Below are 16,909 nucleotides of genomic sequence, written 5' to 3' on the forward strand. Positions count from 1 at the left end.
CTGTTGTAGCACTGCCCTCTGTCAGAGCTGCCAGTCTCCTGCTGGGAGTGACAGTGCTCAGGATGTGGATGGGCCACTCCAGTCCTGGAGAGCCAATGTCGCCCTGAAGAGAGCAGTTGCAGCACATGGATGGCAGCAATGAGGTCATTGTGTTGGCAGTGAGGTTGCGCCAGGGGCCTTGACTGTGTTTCTGCTTTACGGTCTTGCCTTGCGTTGAACTTATCTCAGACATTGGTAGCACATTTATTGAGAGAGATTTGTAATCTGATGGCTCCTGATCCCCATCACATGCCTGGGAAGGGAAATACTTGTATTGAATATTTAGTGGGGAAGGAACCAGAGCTTTTAGGGCTCGTGACTTACCCAGGGTCTCAGAAGGAAATAAGGAGGAGCACACACACAGAGACTTGTAAACAGGTTGTTCTGTGGAACCTTTTGTAGGGTAATGAAAAAATGCAAACAACCTGAACTTCGAACCATTAGGGGATTATAATTAAATCCATTCACAAAATACTGTGCAGCCATTAAAGGTGATGTTCTTAAGCACTTTTAGGAATATGGAAAGCTATTTATAGTCTTAAGCTTACAAGGCAAATCATAAGATGGAGTGATGTGATCCCAATATTTTTAGGGATTTATGTAAAAAGAAAAGACTGGAAGGGCAGCAGACCTTAGCATAGTAACAGGTTATATATTTTCGCTTTTCAAACTTCGCATTTCTTAAGTATTTCACATGTTATTTTATAATGAGAAAAAATACAGTTTATTTATGAAAATAACATCAGGATCTGTGACATGAGCAAAACCAGATAGCTGGAGGAGCTTCAGTCAAGTGGGGCACCATGGAGTCAGGGAAGGTGGGTTTGCAGAAGGCCACCTGCACGCCATGCCCAGGTCCCCCACATCCTCTGCCTCAGGCTGTCTGGAAGCAGAGCAGGCCTCCTTCTGCATGCAACCATGCAGACCCAAGTTCGACACTATCTGTCCTGACCTTGCACCAGGTGTCCTCACTGTGCACCAAGATGCCCCCATGAGGGCAGAGTGGAGAGGAATGTGGCCCAGGTGAGATGTTGCCTCTGACTTTCCCGTTCTGTGCCTTGGGTACATAGCTTCATGTCTCTGCATCATCCCTCACCTTGAAGAGGGGAGAGAGTGGTACTCTCTGGATGGGAGACCCCACCCTCCCCAGAGAGATTGTGGAAGCACCGATATGTGAATTGCTAGTAGACCGTGGTCCATAAAACTAGAATTATTCCTCATCTTCAGCTTCCTGTTCATACTTCCAGCTGCACATGAGGGCCTGTGCCAGGTGGCCAGGAGCCAGGCAGAAATATCAGAAGGCCCTGGCCTTGAGGCCGTGAGAGGCACCAGCAGGCAGGTGCACAGACGCCTATAAAATCTATGAAACCTTGCTGCTCAGGCCCAGTGCAAGTAATGCAAAGGAGGGTATCACACAGTGTTTCCCTCTTCATACTAAGGAGAGGCTCCCAGGCCATTGGAGTGGAAGGGGAAGCCTGGGCTCTGGAGAGACCTCTCCTCCCCGCCTGCCTGCCATGAACTGGAGCTGCTGAGGGATTTTCAGGAGGATTGACTAACCCTGTGCTGTGCTAACAGTTGCCTGTTAGAAAATGCAATGAAGGAGAGGTTTCATTTCATATTAGTAATAACAAAAAGAATAGTTTCAGTAAGAAGTGCATGTGACCCACTGGGCCTGAGCAGCAAGGTTTCGGATTTTTAAAGAACAAGTGAATAACTGGAATACGTGCTACCTCCCACCTCCAAGCATGAGCAGTGTGTACAGCCCATTTCTCTTCTTGCTTTCAGAAGTGACTGGAGAGTCGCGTCCTTACCATGGGAAGGAGGCTGTGGATCCGCGGCCAGGCCGGGCCCGAGGCAATGACCCCAAGCATTTCCATGCGGTGAATGTGGCGCAGCCCGTGCGCTTCAGCAGTAAGTTGCAGACCTGCCCTGTCTGGGACCTAAGCCTTACTGTCCAGCATGGCCCCTTGCAGCCCCTGGCTGTCCTAGGGCCACTTGCCTGGATGAGGGGTATGCCTCCTAAAATGACCCTTCAGGGCGATCAGCGGGCATCAACCTCCTTTGTTGAGTGAGGCTATATGGTGACCCAGCCCCTGAGTGGTAAAGCCATGACGCAAACCCAGGCTCTGGAACCAGGCTGCTTGTTTCCACAAGCCAGCTGCTTTTTGGGGTTGGACTATGCCTGCCCTTTGGTAGATGGAGAAATAGGCTCCAAGAGATGAGGTCCAGCTGATGGGGTGGGAAGACCCTACCTCTGTTGTTAAACCATTTTTGAAGAGACTAGTTATTTAATGAACTTCCTGTAACATTAAGATTTTAAAGGAGCATTACAAGATTAAAGACGGATGAAAGAAAAACCACACCGAAACCCCCCTTCTAAAAAGGCATGATGATATGTGTAGGTACGACACGCCAGGACAGGAGGAACTGACATGTGATGTGTCCACTGCAGTTGGCCGTGTTAATACCCATCTCACAGACACTCAGCGCTGGGGAGCATCTCAGAGCCCAGTCTCCGTGTGGTGCCTTGGTTCTGTCTGACAGAGACTGAATGGGCTAGGGGCAGGGGCCAGCCATCCCATAAGCCCTGATAGTGTGCCCGGCCTTGGTCCTTAGTAGCTGTGAACTGCAAGGTTCTCGTGGTTGAAGGGACGTTGGGCAAAGCTTGGCAAGTGAAGAAACCGAGGCTCTGAGAGGTCAGCCCATCCAAGATCACACAGCCAACGGGAGCAGTGCCAGGATTCAGCCCTGTGGAACCCTGACTCTGTCTCATGCTCGCCCTTTTCATTGCTTACCTGTTTTCTTTTGAACAGGAATACTTCCTTCTATCGAGATAATAATTCCACAAATTTCAAATGATTAAAAAAAGATGAGCCGGTAAAAAGTAATGTTCCCTCCATCCATTGCTCCCAGCCACCGACTTCTGTCCCCAGGGGTTTTTTCCTGGACCCATCCCAAGGTGGCGGTGGGTGAGAAGCTAGAGTGGAAGCCTGCCCTACTGCTCACCAGCCGAGGTGCTTGACCTGTGCACACCTCAGTGTTTCCACCTCTACCCCACTTGGAGGGAGTGTGACAGGTGGAACACATCACATGTTGGGGCTTAGGAACTGCTGGTGATCTTCCTGCCCCTCAAGCCCATGCCACACAGCAGACATATGCTGTGCGCACTGTTTACCTTCCAAGCAGGGATAACTCTCAGGGTTGGCTCCTGGTCTACAGTGAAGAGTCCTCCTGCATGCTCAGTATGTGAGCAGGCCCTCCCCAGTGGGCAGGTGGCGCTGTCCCCCTCTCTGCATCGCAGCAATGCTGTGGCATGCCTCCTTGGCTACAGGCCAGCACTGCCATTTCCTCTGTTGTAATCTCTGTACCTTTGTTAATAAGTTACACACACATACACGCTCTTAAGTAATAAAAACATGAACATCTATCTTTCACAAGTTTTACTAGTTCCACAGGATGTAGATGCATCAAAAAGTTGCATTTTGTTAACAACTGGCTTCATTGTTGTTTTGTTTGTTTGTTTATTTACTTAAAGAGAGAGACAGGGAAGGGCAGAGAGAGTCCCAAGCAGGCGGTGCAGTATCAGTACAGAGCCTGACATGGGGCTCGAACTCACGAACCACAGACCATGACCTGAGCCAAAATCAAGAGTTGAATGCTTAACCAGCTGAGGCATCCAGGTGCCCCAACAACTGGCTTTGTTAAAAAGTATTATTCTTTGGGGTGCCTGGGTGGCGCAGTCGGTTAAGCGTCCGACTTCAGCCAGGTCACGATCTCGCGGTCCGTGAGTTCGAGCCCCGCGTCAGGCTCTGGGCTGATGGCTCGGAGCCTGGAGCCTGTTTCCGATTCTGTGTCTCCCTCTCTCTCTGCCCCTCCCCCGTTCATGCTGTGTCTCTCTCTGTCCCCAAAATAAATAAAAAACGTTGAAAAAAAATTAAAAAAAAAAAAAGTGTTATTCTTCATCAGTGTGCACTTAGGAGGTGGGTACTCCAGCATTTGAAGGTTATAGAGCCTTCTATAAGTTCTATATAGGTCCCATTATTTCAGTGGCATTTCTAGCTCTGATCCCGTGAACTTGTATTTTAGGGGAGTGCTGGCCGGTACCCACGTGAAGAGAAAAGGAGAGCTGAGGAGTGGGCTCAGGAAGCAGTGTGCTTGCTGGTGGAGTGGCCAGAGCTGTGTGTTGGGTCAGTGAGGGTGGTGTGGGCCAGGAGCTTTTCTGCTGGTTCCTGCCAGGCCTTGCAGTGAGCTGGCCTGGAGAGATCTGCTGTCTTGTCAACCAGACTTCATCTGAGAATGAAATCCACTTTACCAAAATGCATTCAGCAGCCAGTCTTTACTGCCAAGTAAATCAAAGGCCTTACAGAAATGAGATGAGTCCCTGAATGTACTTGTGCATCAGGCTGCATCTGGGTCTTAGAGAAACTTACATTTCACAGCATATGTGGTCTTACAGGCAGAGGTTACCTCTTGAGCCTCAGTTTCTCTGTTTTTTTTCTGGGATGATTCTGACCTTTGCTCAGATGCAGCATGTCTATTTGCATTTCAGAGGAGGATCCTAATTTAGGGGACAACTCCCCTCCCGCCCTTCATGTTTCCTAGGGAAGTGCCCGACAGGATGGCACCACTATGAAGGCACGGCCAGCTGCTACCGGGTCTACCTGAGTGGAGAGAACTACTGGGATGCCGCGCAGACCTGCCAGCGCGTGAACGGCTCCCTCGCCACCTTCTCCACTGACCAGGAGCTGCGCTTTGTCCTGGCCCAGGAATGGGACCAGCCAGAGCGGAGCTTCGCTTGGCAGGACCAGCACAAGTGAGTCCTGAGGTGGGGACCCAGGGCCTGAGGTCAAGCCTCCACCCAGCAAGCCAGATACCCACCAAGGACATGGTTTCTGGCCACCCATTCCACTCCTCAGCTTTGCTGGCAGCCGGCACTTTGGGGAAGAGTTTCCACCCACTGGAAACACATAGAGATCTGGGGTTTAGAGCAGGCATCAGGGTGATGTTGGGAGCTGTCAGAGGTGCAGGGATGGGCTACCACATTATGTCACCTCGGGCCAGCCCCGTTCGTTGGCTCCCATCCACGGGTTCAGCTGCAGCGGTGTCAGGAGGAGCTGTTTGATGGACTTCATGGGCCTGGCCTGAGGGGCATGCAAGTGGGTAGGGATCTTGGAAGGATCCGAGAAAGTGGGCTCTGCCAGGCCCTATGCTCAGTGCTTCCACGGGTGTACTTGTTCAGTCTTCCCAGAAACCATAGGAGGCCAGTGGGTGAGAAGACAGGCACAGGGTGAGTGCACACCTGACTGCGGGTACACATTAGCTGGGGTGTGCCCGGGTTCCAGCCCACGCCGTCTAGCTCCAGAGCCTGGCTCTTGTTCCCAAGGCTCTGTGACACTGCAGAAAGTGTGGAAATTGTAGCCAACTGCCAGCATTTCCCAAGCCCAGAGTTTAAGGGTTTTGCTGGAGGGCAAGTGTGTGCCAAGGACTGTGGTGTTCTTCCTCTGGAGTTGGTGTCATACTGCCCCTTCCATGCTGCTGGGGGTCAGGGAATGGATTGTAGGGATCACCAGACAGCCAGTGCTCCCTCCCAGGGATGCCACACTGCTGTAGGAGCACGATGACCATGGCAGGTGGAGAGTGAGCCTTCATTTCAAGACCCTGCCTAGGTTTGGCCTCCACCATTACACACTGTGACAAATCATGAGACCTTGCCATTTTCCTTCTACAACTACACAGTGAGAAAAAATAACTTCTAGATCACAGGATGATTGTGAGTCCATGGAGAAGTGAGAAGGCTCAGCCCACTGGGTAGAGAACTCCCCATCTCCCCAGGGCAGGTGTGTGCATGGCAGTAGGCTAAAGGGACAAGAGTGGTATCAAGCCAGGGCTCCCACGGTGGCATTGGGCTTGCTGATAGGCATCCTCAGGACTGTGGCTGGAAGGCTGGGGTGAGAGGCACACACTCGGTGGGTGGTTGTGGCAGTCATCCAGGTCCATGTGCACGGCCTTCTCAGTGCTGTGATGTGCATGCTCAGGAGCGGGCTGCAGGTCTGTGGGGAGCTGGCTCTGAGCAGAGACCAAGCGGGAGACCACGAGCGTGGTTTTACCCAACACTGCAGTGTAGACTCACGTGGGCTTGTGTTTTATTGAGATGTAATTCACATACTGTAAAATTCACTCCTTTAGAATGTACTGTTCTGTGGTTTTAGGTTGTTCACAGAGGTTGTATTCATGAGGCTGTATATACACCAAGAATAAGATTGGTCTTGCTCAGAATGTAAGAACTTTACTCGATCAGCCAATAAGATTAGTCTTGGCAGGAGTTACCCAAGATACAGCTTTTTCTGACCTGTGAATTTATTGTTTAGAATTTTAATGCATTTTATTAAAATTAAGCTTCAAATTTTTAAAAAATCATTAATGCTTTAGAAGCTCAGGTTTTTTTTAAGTTTACTTATTTTGAGAGAGAGAGAGAGAATGAAAACGAGTTGGGGAGGGGCAGAGAGAGGGGGACAAAGGATCTGAAGCAGGCTCTGCAATGACAGCAGAGAGCCTGATGCAGGGCTGGAACTCACAAACCGTGAGATCATGACCTGAGCCAATGTCAGACGCTTAACCACTGAGCCACCCGGACACCCCAGAAGCTTGGTATTTTAAAGATCAATATAACTGTAAGATGCCCACACTCACACACAATCCATGGCTGTTTCCCTGCTGTGCTGAGATCTCCTGCCTTTCTGCCCTCCTGCAGGTTGTGGGTTGGCTACCAGTATGTCATCACCAGCCGGAACCGCTCCTTAGAAGGCCGCTGGGAGGTAGCGTTCAAGGGTAAGTCTTCCTGGTCTTTCAGAAGAGTTGCTCGGTTTGAAATTGGGGTGGAGGCATCATCCCGACTAGGGGGTATTGCTGGGGGCTCCCCATCCTCCCCCCAGCAGTGCCTGGCCTGTATGAGTGCCTGGTGCAGGGCTCATGGAGAGGGGAGGGCCCTGGATTGCAGGGAGCATTGTGATGTTGGGCAGGTACCCCAAGGCCCTTCTTTCAGGCCCCTTGTGGGGGCTGGAGCCTTCTCCAGATTTTCCATTTTCTCCATTTTCTCTTTAAGTTAAGGACTGTAGTTTGGATATAAAAATGAACGTACAGAGTGTATAGCTGATGTGGGCCAAAGAGGGACGGATAAGCCTCTAGGATAGAGACATCCAGAGGTAGAATCCAAACTGGAAGGAAAGCTATCAGGGAGATGGAATTAAAATAGATTGTGTGTGAGGAGTGCCTGGGTGGCTCAGTTGGTTAAGCATCCGACTTCAGCTCAGGTCATGATCTCGGTTTGTGAGCTCGAGCCCCATGTTGGGCTCTGTGCTGACAGCTCAGAGCCTGGAGCCTGCTTCGGATTCTGTGCCTCCCTCTCTCTCTGCCCCTCCCCTGCTCACACCCTGTCTCACTCTCTCAAAACTGAATAAACATTAAAATTTTTTTAAAATAGATTGTGTGTGTGTGTGTGTGTGTGTGTGTGTGTGTGTGTGTGTGTGTTGCTTTACGGATTTTATGCTGAACTGCTTGAAAACACCAGTGTAACATAAAGGAAAGCATATCTGCTATGGGCAGCTGAGTCCTGCCCCCTGCCTGTGCCTTCTTCTCCTGCCCCATTGCACTGGCACTGGCAAGTTTCTCCCAGGCCCTGGCTGTGGCCTCTTCACTTGCTCCCTGAGCTATGTTCCCCTACCCTGTCCCTTGTCAGGCCTCGTTTTTGGACTGTTCTTTGGGCCTCTGGTTTGAACTTGGGTCTTGTTCTTTTTCCCCAAACACATCCCAGTCCCACCATGGATGTCTTCGGTGTCTCTGAGAAGAACAAGTGAGGAATGGTGGTCCCAAGGGACCCCACACATCTCACTCTGTCCACCTCACTGTGGAGTCTGAAGGGGCATTGAACTCAGAGCCCACCTGGTTCCCAACCTGAGTGGCTGTGTGGCAGGTGACCGGCTGTGTCTCTACATAGAATGATTGGTGAAGGCACAGACAGTATTGGTGTTCAAAAGCCTCAGGCACCTGGCTTGCCCAGAGAGAGGCAGGGTCCCACGGGGCAGAGGTGCTGAGCCTAGCAGCTGGTCAGGGGCAAGGAGCAGAGATGGTGAATGCAGAGGCCCCAGCAGAGGGGCCTCACCTACCAACCTTTGCTCCTACTAGGGAAGTCACCCCATTCTTGTGTCCTCCAAAATAGCCTACTGTAAGCATGTCCCACATTTGCATTCCCAGAGTTTGTGAGTTTAGACCTCCCACCAGAGTGGAGACAAGTAAATAGCTCTTAGATTTCCAGGCCCAAGAGTCTCCATGTGCCTTGCAGTGGATAAATCTAGTAGCTCCTCATTGCCCTAATCAGAGCCATTGGAGGCGAATCCTAGGCGAAGGCCCATTGCCCTGGCCCCAGCAGAGGGCACTTTCCTTCAGGACAGTATAGACACTCCTGGACACCACTGTTTTCTTGACACTAGTGATTTAAAAGTGGAGATATGAGTCTGCATAGCATGACAGCATGTTCTGAACTGGGGGCCATGGGACCCTCATCTCATCCCTGGCACGAGAATGAGAGGCCCCAGGTAGGCTCTCATGGCTATGCTTGTCTCGATGGCTCCACTGTGGCATTCGAAGAGCAAACCTGAAATTTAGAAAAAATATGTGTCAACGCTGGTGGCAGCAGCCCAATGTGAGAGGGACCCGAGGCAAGAGTGAGGCGCCCACACGGACGGTGCTGTGGCCCTGATGTCCAGCAGTTCTGCGTGGGTGCAGCATGGTATTGGCTGCATGTACCTGCCGCAAGTGGACCTGGAAGATCTGTTCTGGATTTAAGTAGTAGCCACAAAATGAATATGTGGCTAAAAAAGCTTCCTCTACTACAAGATGGCTGGCCTAAGATACTTGACACCACTCAACATCATTTGTTTTGGGTTCAAAGAAATTAAAAAACAAAACAAAAACACATAAATCCAAATGTAGCACATGAATTCTTGTTTTTTTAATTTATATCTAAGTTACTTAACATATAGTGTAATACTGATTTCAGGAATGGTGATTCATCACTTACATATAATAACCAGTGTTCATCCAAACAAGTGTCCTTCTCAGTGCCTCTCACCCCTTTACCCCTTCCCCCCTGCCAGCAACCCTCAGTTTGTTTTCTGTATTTAAGAGTCTCTTACGGAGGGGGAGGGGTGCCTGGGTGGCTCACTTGGTTAATGTCCAACTTCGGCTCAGGTCATGATATCACCATGCATGAGTTTGAGCTCCACATTGGGCTCTGTGCTGACAGCTCAGAGCCTGGAGCCTGCTTCAGATTCTGTGTCTCCCTCTCTCTCTGCATCATCCCCACTCACACTCTGTCTCTCTCAAAAATAAATAAACATTAAAAAAAAGTCTTATGGTTTGTCCCCCTCCGTGTTTTTATATTATTTTTGCTTCCCCTACTTTATGTTCATGTGTTTTCTATCTTAAATTCCATGTATGATTGAAGTCATATGATATTTGTCTTTCTCTGACTAATTTCGCTTAGCATAATAGTTCCATCCATGGTGTTGCACGTGGTAAGATTTCATTATTTTTGATCACTGAGTAATATTCCATTGTATATATGTACCACACCTTTATCCATTCATCAGTAGATGGACATTTGGGCTCTTTCCACACTTTGGCTGTTGTCAGTAGTGCTGCTATAAACATTGGGGTGCATGTGCCCCATCGAAACATCACTCCTGTATCCTTTGGATAAATACCTAGTAGTGCAATTGCTGGGTCGTAGGATAGTTCTATTGTTAATTTTTTGAGGAACCTCCATACTGTTTTCCAGAGTGGCTGCGCCAGTTAAATGTACCACAGTGGATTCTGATGCATCCCAGATTGTGAAGGGAGTTATAAAAACTTCAGTGGACGGTTAGGGAAGCTGAGTCTGGATTTGTAGTGGAGATTGACTCATGGATTTTCAGAGGTGTGACCATAGCGTTGTGCTGTGGACGAACGTCCAGGATGAGCTGCCGTGATCCAGGAGAGAGCTTCAGAGCTTCATAGGGGTTCACTGTTTTCTTCCCTCTGCTTTTGTGTCTGTTTGAAAGTGTCCATATTAAAAGCATCTTAAAAGGTTTCTGCTAAGAAACTGCAGCATGAAAAGAACACTGAAAACACACCCCCAGCAAACACGACAGTGGCAGAACCCCCACTTCTGCTTGTGAAAGGAGCTGTTTGCCAGATGCCACCTACTTCAGCTGGGCCTGAGAAGTTGGCCCAGGGATGATGCATCACAACAGCAGTGGGAAGTAGATTTAAGTCCTTTGTCATCAATGGCAAACTTACCCCAAAGAAAAGACTATGCCTAAGAATATGAGTGAATGGCGGTAGGAAGCTACCACGGGAAGATGTTTAAAAATACTCATTTCAGGGCACCTGGGTGGCTCAGTCGGTTAAGTATCCAATTCTTTTTTTTTTTTTTTTAATATTGATTCCCTTTTTTTTTTTTTTTAATGTTCATTTATTTATTTTGAGAGAGAGAGACAGCAAGCAGGGGACAGGCAGGGAGAAAGGGAGACAGAATCCCAAGCAGGTTCTGCACCATCAACATGGAGCCCATCTCAGGGCTTGAACTCGTGAACTGTGAGATCATGACCTGAGCTGAAATCAAGTGTCTGACGCTTAACTGACTGAGCCACCTGGGCACCCCAAGCATCTGATTCTTGATTTCGGCTCAGGTCATTATTTCACAATTGAGCCTTGTGTTGGACTCTATGCTGACAGCTCGGAGCCTGTTTGGGATTCTCTCTCTCTCTCCCTCTCTCTCTGCCCCTCCCCTGCTCACGTGTGTGCTTACTTCATTTACATCTTGTCCAACGTTTTTCCGAGTTTTGTAAGTATGTGTTGTGTATTGGCACAGTGGTGCTCACAGAGTGTTATCCATATATATGCACTTCTTCCCCAAGTATGCAGGTACTCCACTCTCCAGTTGCATTTTTTTAAAAATTTTTAATGTCTATTTTTGGGAGAGAGAGAGCACAAGCAGGGGAGGGGCAGAGAGAGAGGGAGACACAGAATCTGAAGCAGGCTCTGACACAGGGCTCAAACCCACGAACCGTGAGATCATGACCTGAGACAAAGTTGGACCCTTAACTGACTGAGCCACCCAGGTGCTCCTCCCCAGCGCATTTTAAATTTGCTTCTCTGCTTGTGAGAGGGGCCTCCTCCCACGGCCTCTCCCTAGGGAGGGAAGCTCTGGCTCTGGCTCTGTCTGCATAGCCCCATGCCAGGGTTCTGAGACCCTGACACTTAAGTCAGCACCCAGTCCTGGCATGCCCTCCATGGAGGCTGAGAGTGGCCCCTGCCAGAGAACATGGGGTACCATTTTTATAACATTGGTGACCAAAATTTGAAAACAGATCTGTGTTGTCTAAAGGGAATCATCCCCATTTTCCCATAAGCCACTGCGCAGGGCCCAGTGTCATTTCAGTTTCTGGTTATTATATGTGATACTTATTTTAAAATATGAAAATGGAAGCATACTGTGGGTTTGATGTGTCCACGTTGTGTGACTTGCTTATTGAAGACATGCTTAGCGTTGGTACCTTGACCTCATTATCCCCCTGTCTCAGCATGTCCAACTCTAGGGGCTCACTTCTGTCACAGGCCAGGTCCCTGAGTCCTTCTAGCAAAGCAGTGATCTTGTGAGTGGTGTGCGATGCCCAGCGCAAGCTATGTCACTCCTCCCGTCCATTCTCTGCTCCCATGTTACTGCTCTGAGGTCTACCTTCATCTCCAAGCTCCAGCTTTCTTTTTTCTTATAGCAGCTGTGATCTTCTGACTTCACATATACTTTACTCATTAGGTTTGTTAGTCATCTGTTTCCGGCCTTTATACCCCCACTCCAATGTGAGCTCTGCAAGGCAAGGATCTCTGCCTCCTGCTGTTGCCCATTGTACCCTGAGTCCCTGCTTACGGGGTGGGCCCTGCGGGTATTTGTTAAATCAGTAGGGGATGTGATTAGGAGGCTGTGTTAGATGCCTGCGGCTGCCCAAAGAGAGTTCGAATTTCTGGCTTAACACAAGTTTACTTTGTCACAGTTCTGGAGGTGGAAGTTCAAAATAAAGGCGTCAGCAGGGCTGCCCTCCCTCCAAAGGCTCCAGAAGAGTCCCTCCTTGCTTCTTCACCAGTGTGTAGTGGCTCCATCTGCCATAGCCATTCCCTTCTCCCTTACTGTAAGGACACTGGTCCTTGGATTTAGGACCCACCCCAAATTCCTGATGATTTCATCTCAAGAGCCAAATAAGGTCACATTCTGAGGTTCCAGGTGGCCATGAATTTGGGGCAGATGTTCCTCAACCCACTGCACATGCTAATTGAAGACCACACTGAATGTTTTGGAGATCAGCCTCCTTTAGTTCCTGGCAGAGAAAGGATGGAACATTTTTTTTTTAATGGGGTATGAGATGCCATAGAGAGGGCAAATAAAATGAAGCCTTGAAAGGAACTAACGTTTGGCAAAGAGGAAATGGTCTTTTTAGTCACCAAGAAACTGCAGTCCCCCATGATCTCAGGGTAAATAGGGCTTCTGACCAGCACAGAGTGAGGAGGCCCAGGTGGTCCCATGGTCACCAGCGGGTGGGAGGAGCCCCCTCCCCTCAGCCCTCCCTATGCCCTTCATCTGGTGGCTTGGTGGAGCCTGAGTCACCCTCACCCCACCCCATCCTCCACTCTCAACTTGGCTCTGGCAGGTTCCAGGCAGCTGGGGGAAGTACAGGAGGTGAGGACCAGGTCCCAGGACTCTACCCTGAGAGTTTATTTGTGGCCTTGGTCAGAGCTTTGCAGTCATGCACTGAAATTGTGCTCTGGGCTGGCAGATAGACTCATGGCTAAAGACTTGTTTCTTTTATAAAGGATGGGATGAGAGGCACCTGGGTGGCTCAGTCGGTTAAGCGGCCGACTTCGGCTCAGGTCATGATCTCGCGGTCCATGAGTTCGAGCCCCACGTTGGGCTCTGTGCTGATAGCTCAGAGCCTGGAGCCTGTTTCCGATTCTGTGTCTCCCTCTCTCTGACCCTCCCCCGTTCATGCTCTGTCTCTCTCTGTCTCAAAAATAAATAAACATTAAAAAAATAAAATAAAATAAGGGTGGGATGAATCTGTTCCATTTTTGGCCTATAAGACAAGAAGCCAAATAATGAAGAAAACTGTTTAGTTTTTACATTTATTTGTTTTTGAGAGACAGAACACAAGTGGGGGAGAGGCAGAGAGAATGAGACTCAGAATCCAAAACAGGCTCCAGGCTCTGAGCTGTCAGCACAGAGCCCGATGCAGCACTCAAACTAACAAACTGTGAGATCATGACCTGAGGCGAAGTTGGACGCTTAATCAACTGAGCCACCCAGGCGCCCCAAGAAAACAGTTTTTAAGAAGGGAGGCAACTCCCCAGGTGAAGGGGCATCTGAAGGAGAAGAAGATACACAAGGGATGCAGGAAGCCTTGTTGGGGAGTAGAGGGCCCAAAGGAAAGACAACAGTGCTCAAGGCAGCACCCACTCTTAGCAATGGAGGCAGGCTCCCCAAATGGTGTGAGAAGACACTGCAAAGAGCCCAGCCGCCTCCCCTACCCTCTGTCCATGGCCTTCCTGTGAGTCCAGCCACTGGGGCCTCAAAATCCCCTAGCCAAGGGTGTCAGCTGGGGACTGGGCTTCTATCCCGCCATGCTTCCTGAAAGCCCATCTTCCCACCCTTATCAGGGAGCTGGGAGGCCATGTTCCCAGTGTCTGTGGGATGAAGCCCTGCCTTCAAACTGGCTGGATCTTCAAAACTGACCTGCACGCTTCGTGTTGGGAGCAAATAGAGTTCAAAAGGCATGTATGGGAATGCCTCATTTCTGCTAAAGGGTAAACTGCACTGCCATCTGAGTAAAATGAGAGTTATCTCCAGTGATCCACGGCTGGGTTAGCCTCAAGGAATCTTCTGGTGGTCCAGTGTCGGGGGGGCTCTCTGAGCTAGAGAATGGACTCTGGGGGCTGGCTGTGCTGTGCCCCAGGTGTGGCCAGAGCCACATCTGGAACATTGCAGAAGAGAGGCTTAGGGGTTCATGGCCCCCTCTCCCAACACCACTGCACCCCAACCCTGGGCTGCCAGGGCAGCGTGATTTCTGATTGCCTGATCCCAGGTCGGAAGGAAGGAGTTCAGTGAGCGACAGGTCTCCCTGGAGCTGGGAGGGGGTCCCAGGGAGCCAGTGCTTTCCAGTTCAGCCTGCCAGCTGCTACCCCTGGTGGGCATTGGAGTCATAATCCTGCCTGAACTGTGTGTTCCGGGTGTGTGCGGTGAGGGCCTTTTCAAGCCCTTCTCCTTTTACTAGTAGATACCCTGTTGTAAGAGAGGACTTTCCCTTCCCTTCTCTGTTTATTTGTCTGTTTATCTGTCTGAACTCATACTTTTTAATCCACCGTGTCTTGGCCCACTACTCTACTCTTCACGTTGTCCAGAGCTGTGCTCACAGAAACTAGGAGAGGTCGTGAATGAATGCCCTGACCACAGTGCAGCTAGCACTTGGTGGCCCACAGGCCCTTTGATGATCCAGTTTGGGGGCATTAGTCCCCACAAGTACTCCATGTGATTGGTACGTATGCTGACATCACGTTATTTCTCCCACAGGCTCCTCAGAGGTGTTCCTGCCCCCAGACCCCATCTTTGCCTCGGCCATGTCGGAAAGCGACAACGTGTTCTGCGCCCAGCTCCAGTGCTTCCACTTCCCCACCCTCCGCCACCACGACCTGCACAGCTGGCATGCGGAGAACTGCTATGAGAAATCTTCATTTCTCTGTAAAAGAAGTAAGCCACCTCTTCCGGTACTCCTAGTAAGCTGTGAGGAAGTGCTTCTCATGAGTTTGTGGCTGTCTGATCTCTGGACCTTGGTGTTGACCTTGAGTAGACTTTGACATCACAGTGCACCAAGCCAGACCCCTATGTCTCAGTGGGGTGGCAGGAGCTCCTTGCCTGGCTCACACGCCACTCTGAAGGGGCACAGGTGCCGTGGGGGGAGGGCAGGAATCTGGGCAACAGTTGATATCCATGAGCCCTCCTTTCTCTTTCCCAGGATAGAGGTGACAATTCCTGCCCTCCACACCTCATTGTTGTTAGGAGATTAAATGAGAATGGTGACAGAGGGCATGCTACATCTTGTGGGGTCTTGGAACCTCTGACTGCCTTGGTCACCTATCCGTACTCTCCTTAGGTCTTTCCAAGACTGCTTACTTCACAGCTGGGCCAGTCCTCACCTCAGCCCATGGTCTTTCCCTGTTGCTCTTCCCGCTCACTTGCCCACATTCCACATGAAGGTCTCCTCCAGCCTCAGGGACTTGCAGTGTGTTGTGCATACTGAGGGCAGGGCTCCTCGTCCAGGCCCCTCTGCAGTGGGCGGAGGGCTGAATTGAATCCAGAGGCGCATGTGAGGCAGGCTGGGTTGCAGCCGATGATCTCAGCACCATTAATTTGGACCATCATCCCCTTGCCTGCTGATTTGTCATGGGGTTCATAGATGTCTGAACCTGTTTCTGGACTCCATTCTGACCCTTGGCTGTTTGTCAGTCCATGTTGATACCACGCTGTCTTTACGGGAGCTTTGGGATACATCCTCCTAGCTAGTGGTGGGCTTCTCTACCTTGCTTTTGCCCCTTATGTTGTCAATTCTTGACCCTTTTTTTCTTCAGCATGAATCCATTTTTCTGAGCTCCGTTATTAGAATTCTTATTTGGTTGGATTCTCCTAGATTTTCTATTTAGACATTTTTGTGTCCTTTTTCAAATCTTTGACTTATTTTTTTATCTGTTTTCCCCTCGTGTTCCTTTACTTGCCAAGGTTTTTAGAGTAGTGTTGATTAGAAGTGCTGGTAGTGAGCTTTCTTATCCTCCCAACCTATAAGGGAAAGCTTTTAGCGTTTCAGCGTTAAATATGGTGCGGTACTTTCCTTAAGGTTGAGAAAATACCAGGGCACCTGGGTGGCTCAGTTGGTTGAGTGTCGGACTTTGGCTCAAGTTATGATCTCGCATTCTTGAGTTTGAGCCCCATGTCCAGCTCTGTGCTGACAGCTCAGGGCCTGGAGCCTGTTTCGGATCGTGGGTCTCCCTCTCTCTCTGCCCCTCCCCTGCTTGCGCTCTGTCTCTCTCTGTCTCTCAAAAATAAATAAATGTTAAAAAAAATTTTTTAAAAAGACTGAGGAAATTTGAGGTTAAGGAAGTACCTTGTATTCCTAGTTTGCCAAGAATTTCTACATTACAAAAATGTAAATGCATTTTCTGCATTTATTGAGATTACGTGGTTTTTCTTCTTTGCTGATTTATATTGCTGTTTTGTTTATGTTACATGATTTAATTTGTCATTTACTTTTTTACATTAGTAGATTCTCTGATATTAAACCATCTCAGGGTTTTTGTGTATCTGTTCTGGTTTTGCTTGGCTGATAATTTTATTTAGGATTTCTGAACTCCTTTAAGAAGTGAGCTTGGCCTGTTATGGTCCTTTTCTGTGCTTTCCTTGACTAGTTTTTATAATATATTTGTATTCAGTTTATGAAATGAGTTGGGAAGCATTCTTTTTTACCAGTCTCTAAGTCCGTTTGCACAAGTTGGGGATGATCTTGTCCTTCAGTATTTGCTAGACCATACTTTTTAAGACCATCTGGGCCTGGGAGGAGGGTGATTTTCTAATTTGGTATTTAGATACACAGTTGAGGGGCGCCTGAGTGGCTCAGTCGGTTAAGCTTCCGACTTCGGTTCAGGTCATGATCTCATGGTTTGTGAGTTCGAGCCCTGCGTCGGGCTCTGGGCTGACAGCTCGGAGCCTGGAGCCCGCTTCAGATTCTGTGTCTCCCTC

At 49.4% G+C, this 16,909-nt stretch overlaps 1 protein-coding gene across 7 annotated transcripts in view; it reads left to right on the forward strand.

Moving 5' to 3' along the window:
• Positions 1-16,909, forward strand: part of DGCR2 (DiGeorge syndrome critical region gene 2) — a 100,306-nt gene that overhangs the window by 60,819 nt on the left and 22,578 nt on the right. For 4 of the 7 annotated variants that reach the window (XM_047826588.1, XM_047826590.1, XM_047826592.1 and 1 more), the window contains 4 exons: positions 1,825-1,950; positions 4,633-4,852; positions 6,791-6,867; positions 14,693-14,869. In XM_047826588.1, the coding sequence (XP_047682544.1) occupies positions 1,825-1,950; positions 4,633-4,852; positions 6,791-6,867; positions 14,693-14,869 (600 nt within the window). The remainder of the gene's footprint in view (positions 1-1,824; positions 1,951-4,632; positions 4,853-6,790; positions 6,868-14,692; positions 14,870-16,909) is intronic. The other 3 variants (XM_047826589.1, XM_047826591.1, XM_047826594.1) reach the window with 1 other exon arrangement.

This window comes from Prionailurus viverrinus, chromosome D3, assembly GCF_022837055.1.
Source record: "Prionailurus viverrinus isolate Anna chromosome D3, UM_Priviv_1.0, whole genome shotgun sequence".
In the NCBI taxonomy this organism is placed as follows: domain Eukaryota; kingdom Metazoa; phylum Chordata; class Mammalia; order Carnivora; family Felidae; genus Prionailurus; species Prionailurus viverrinus.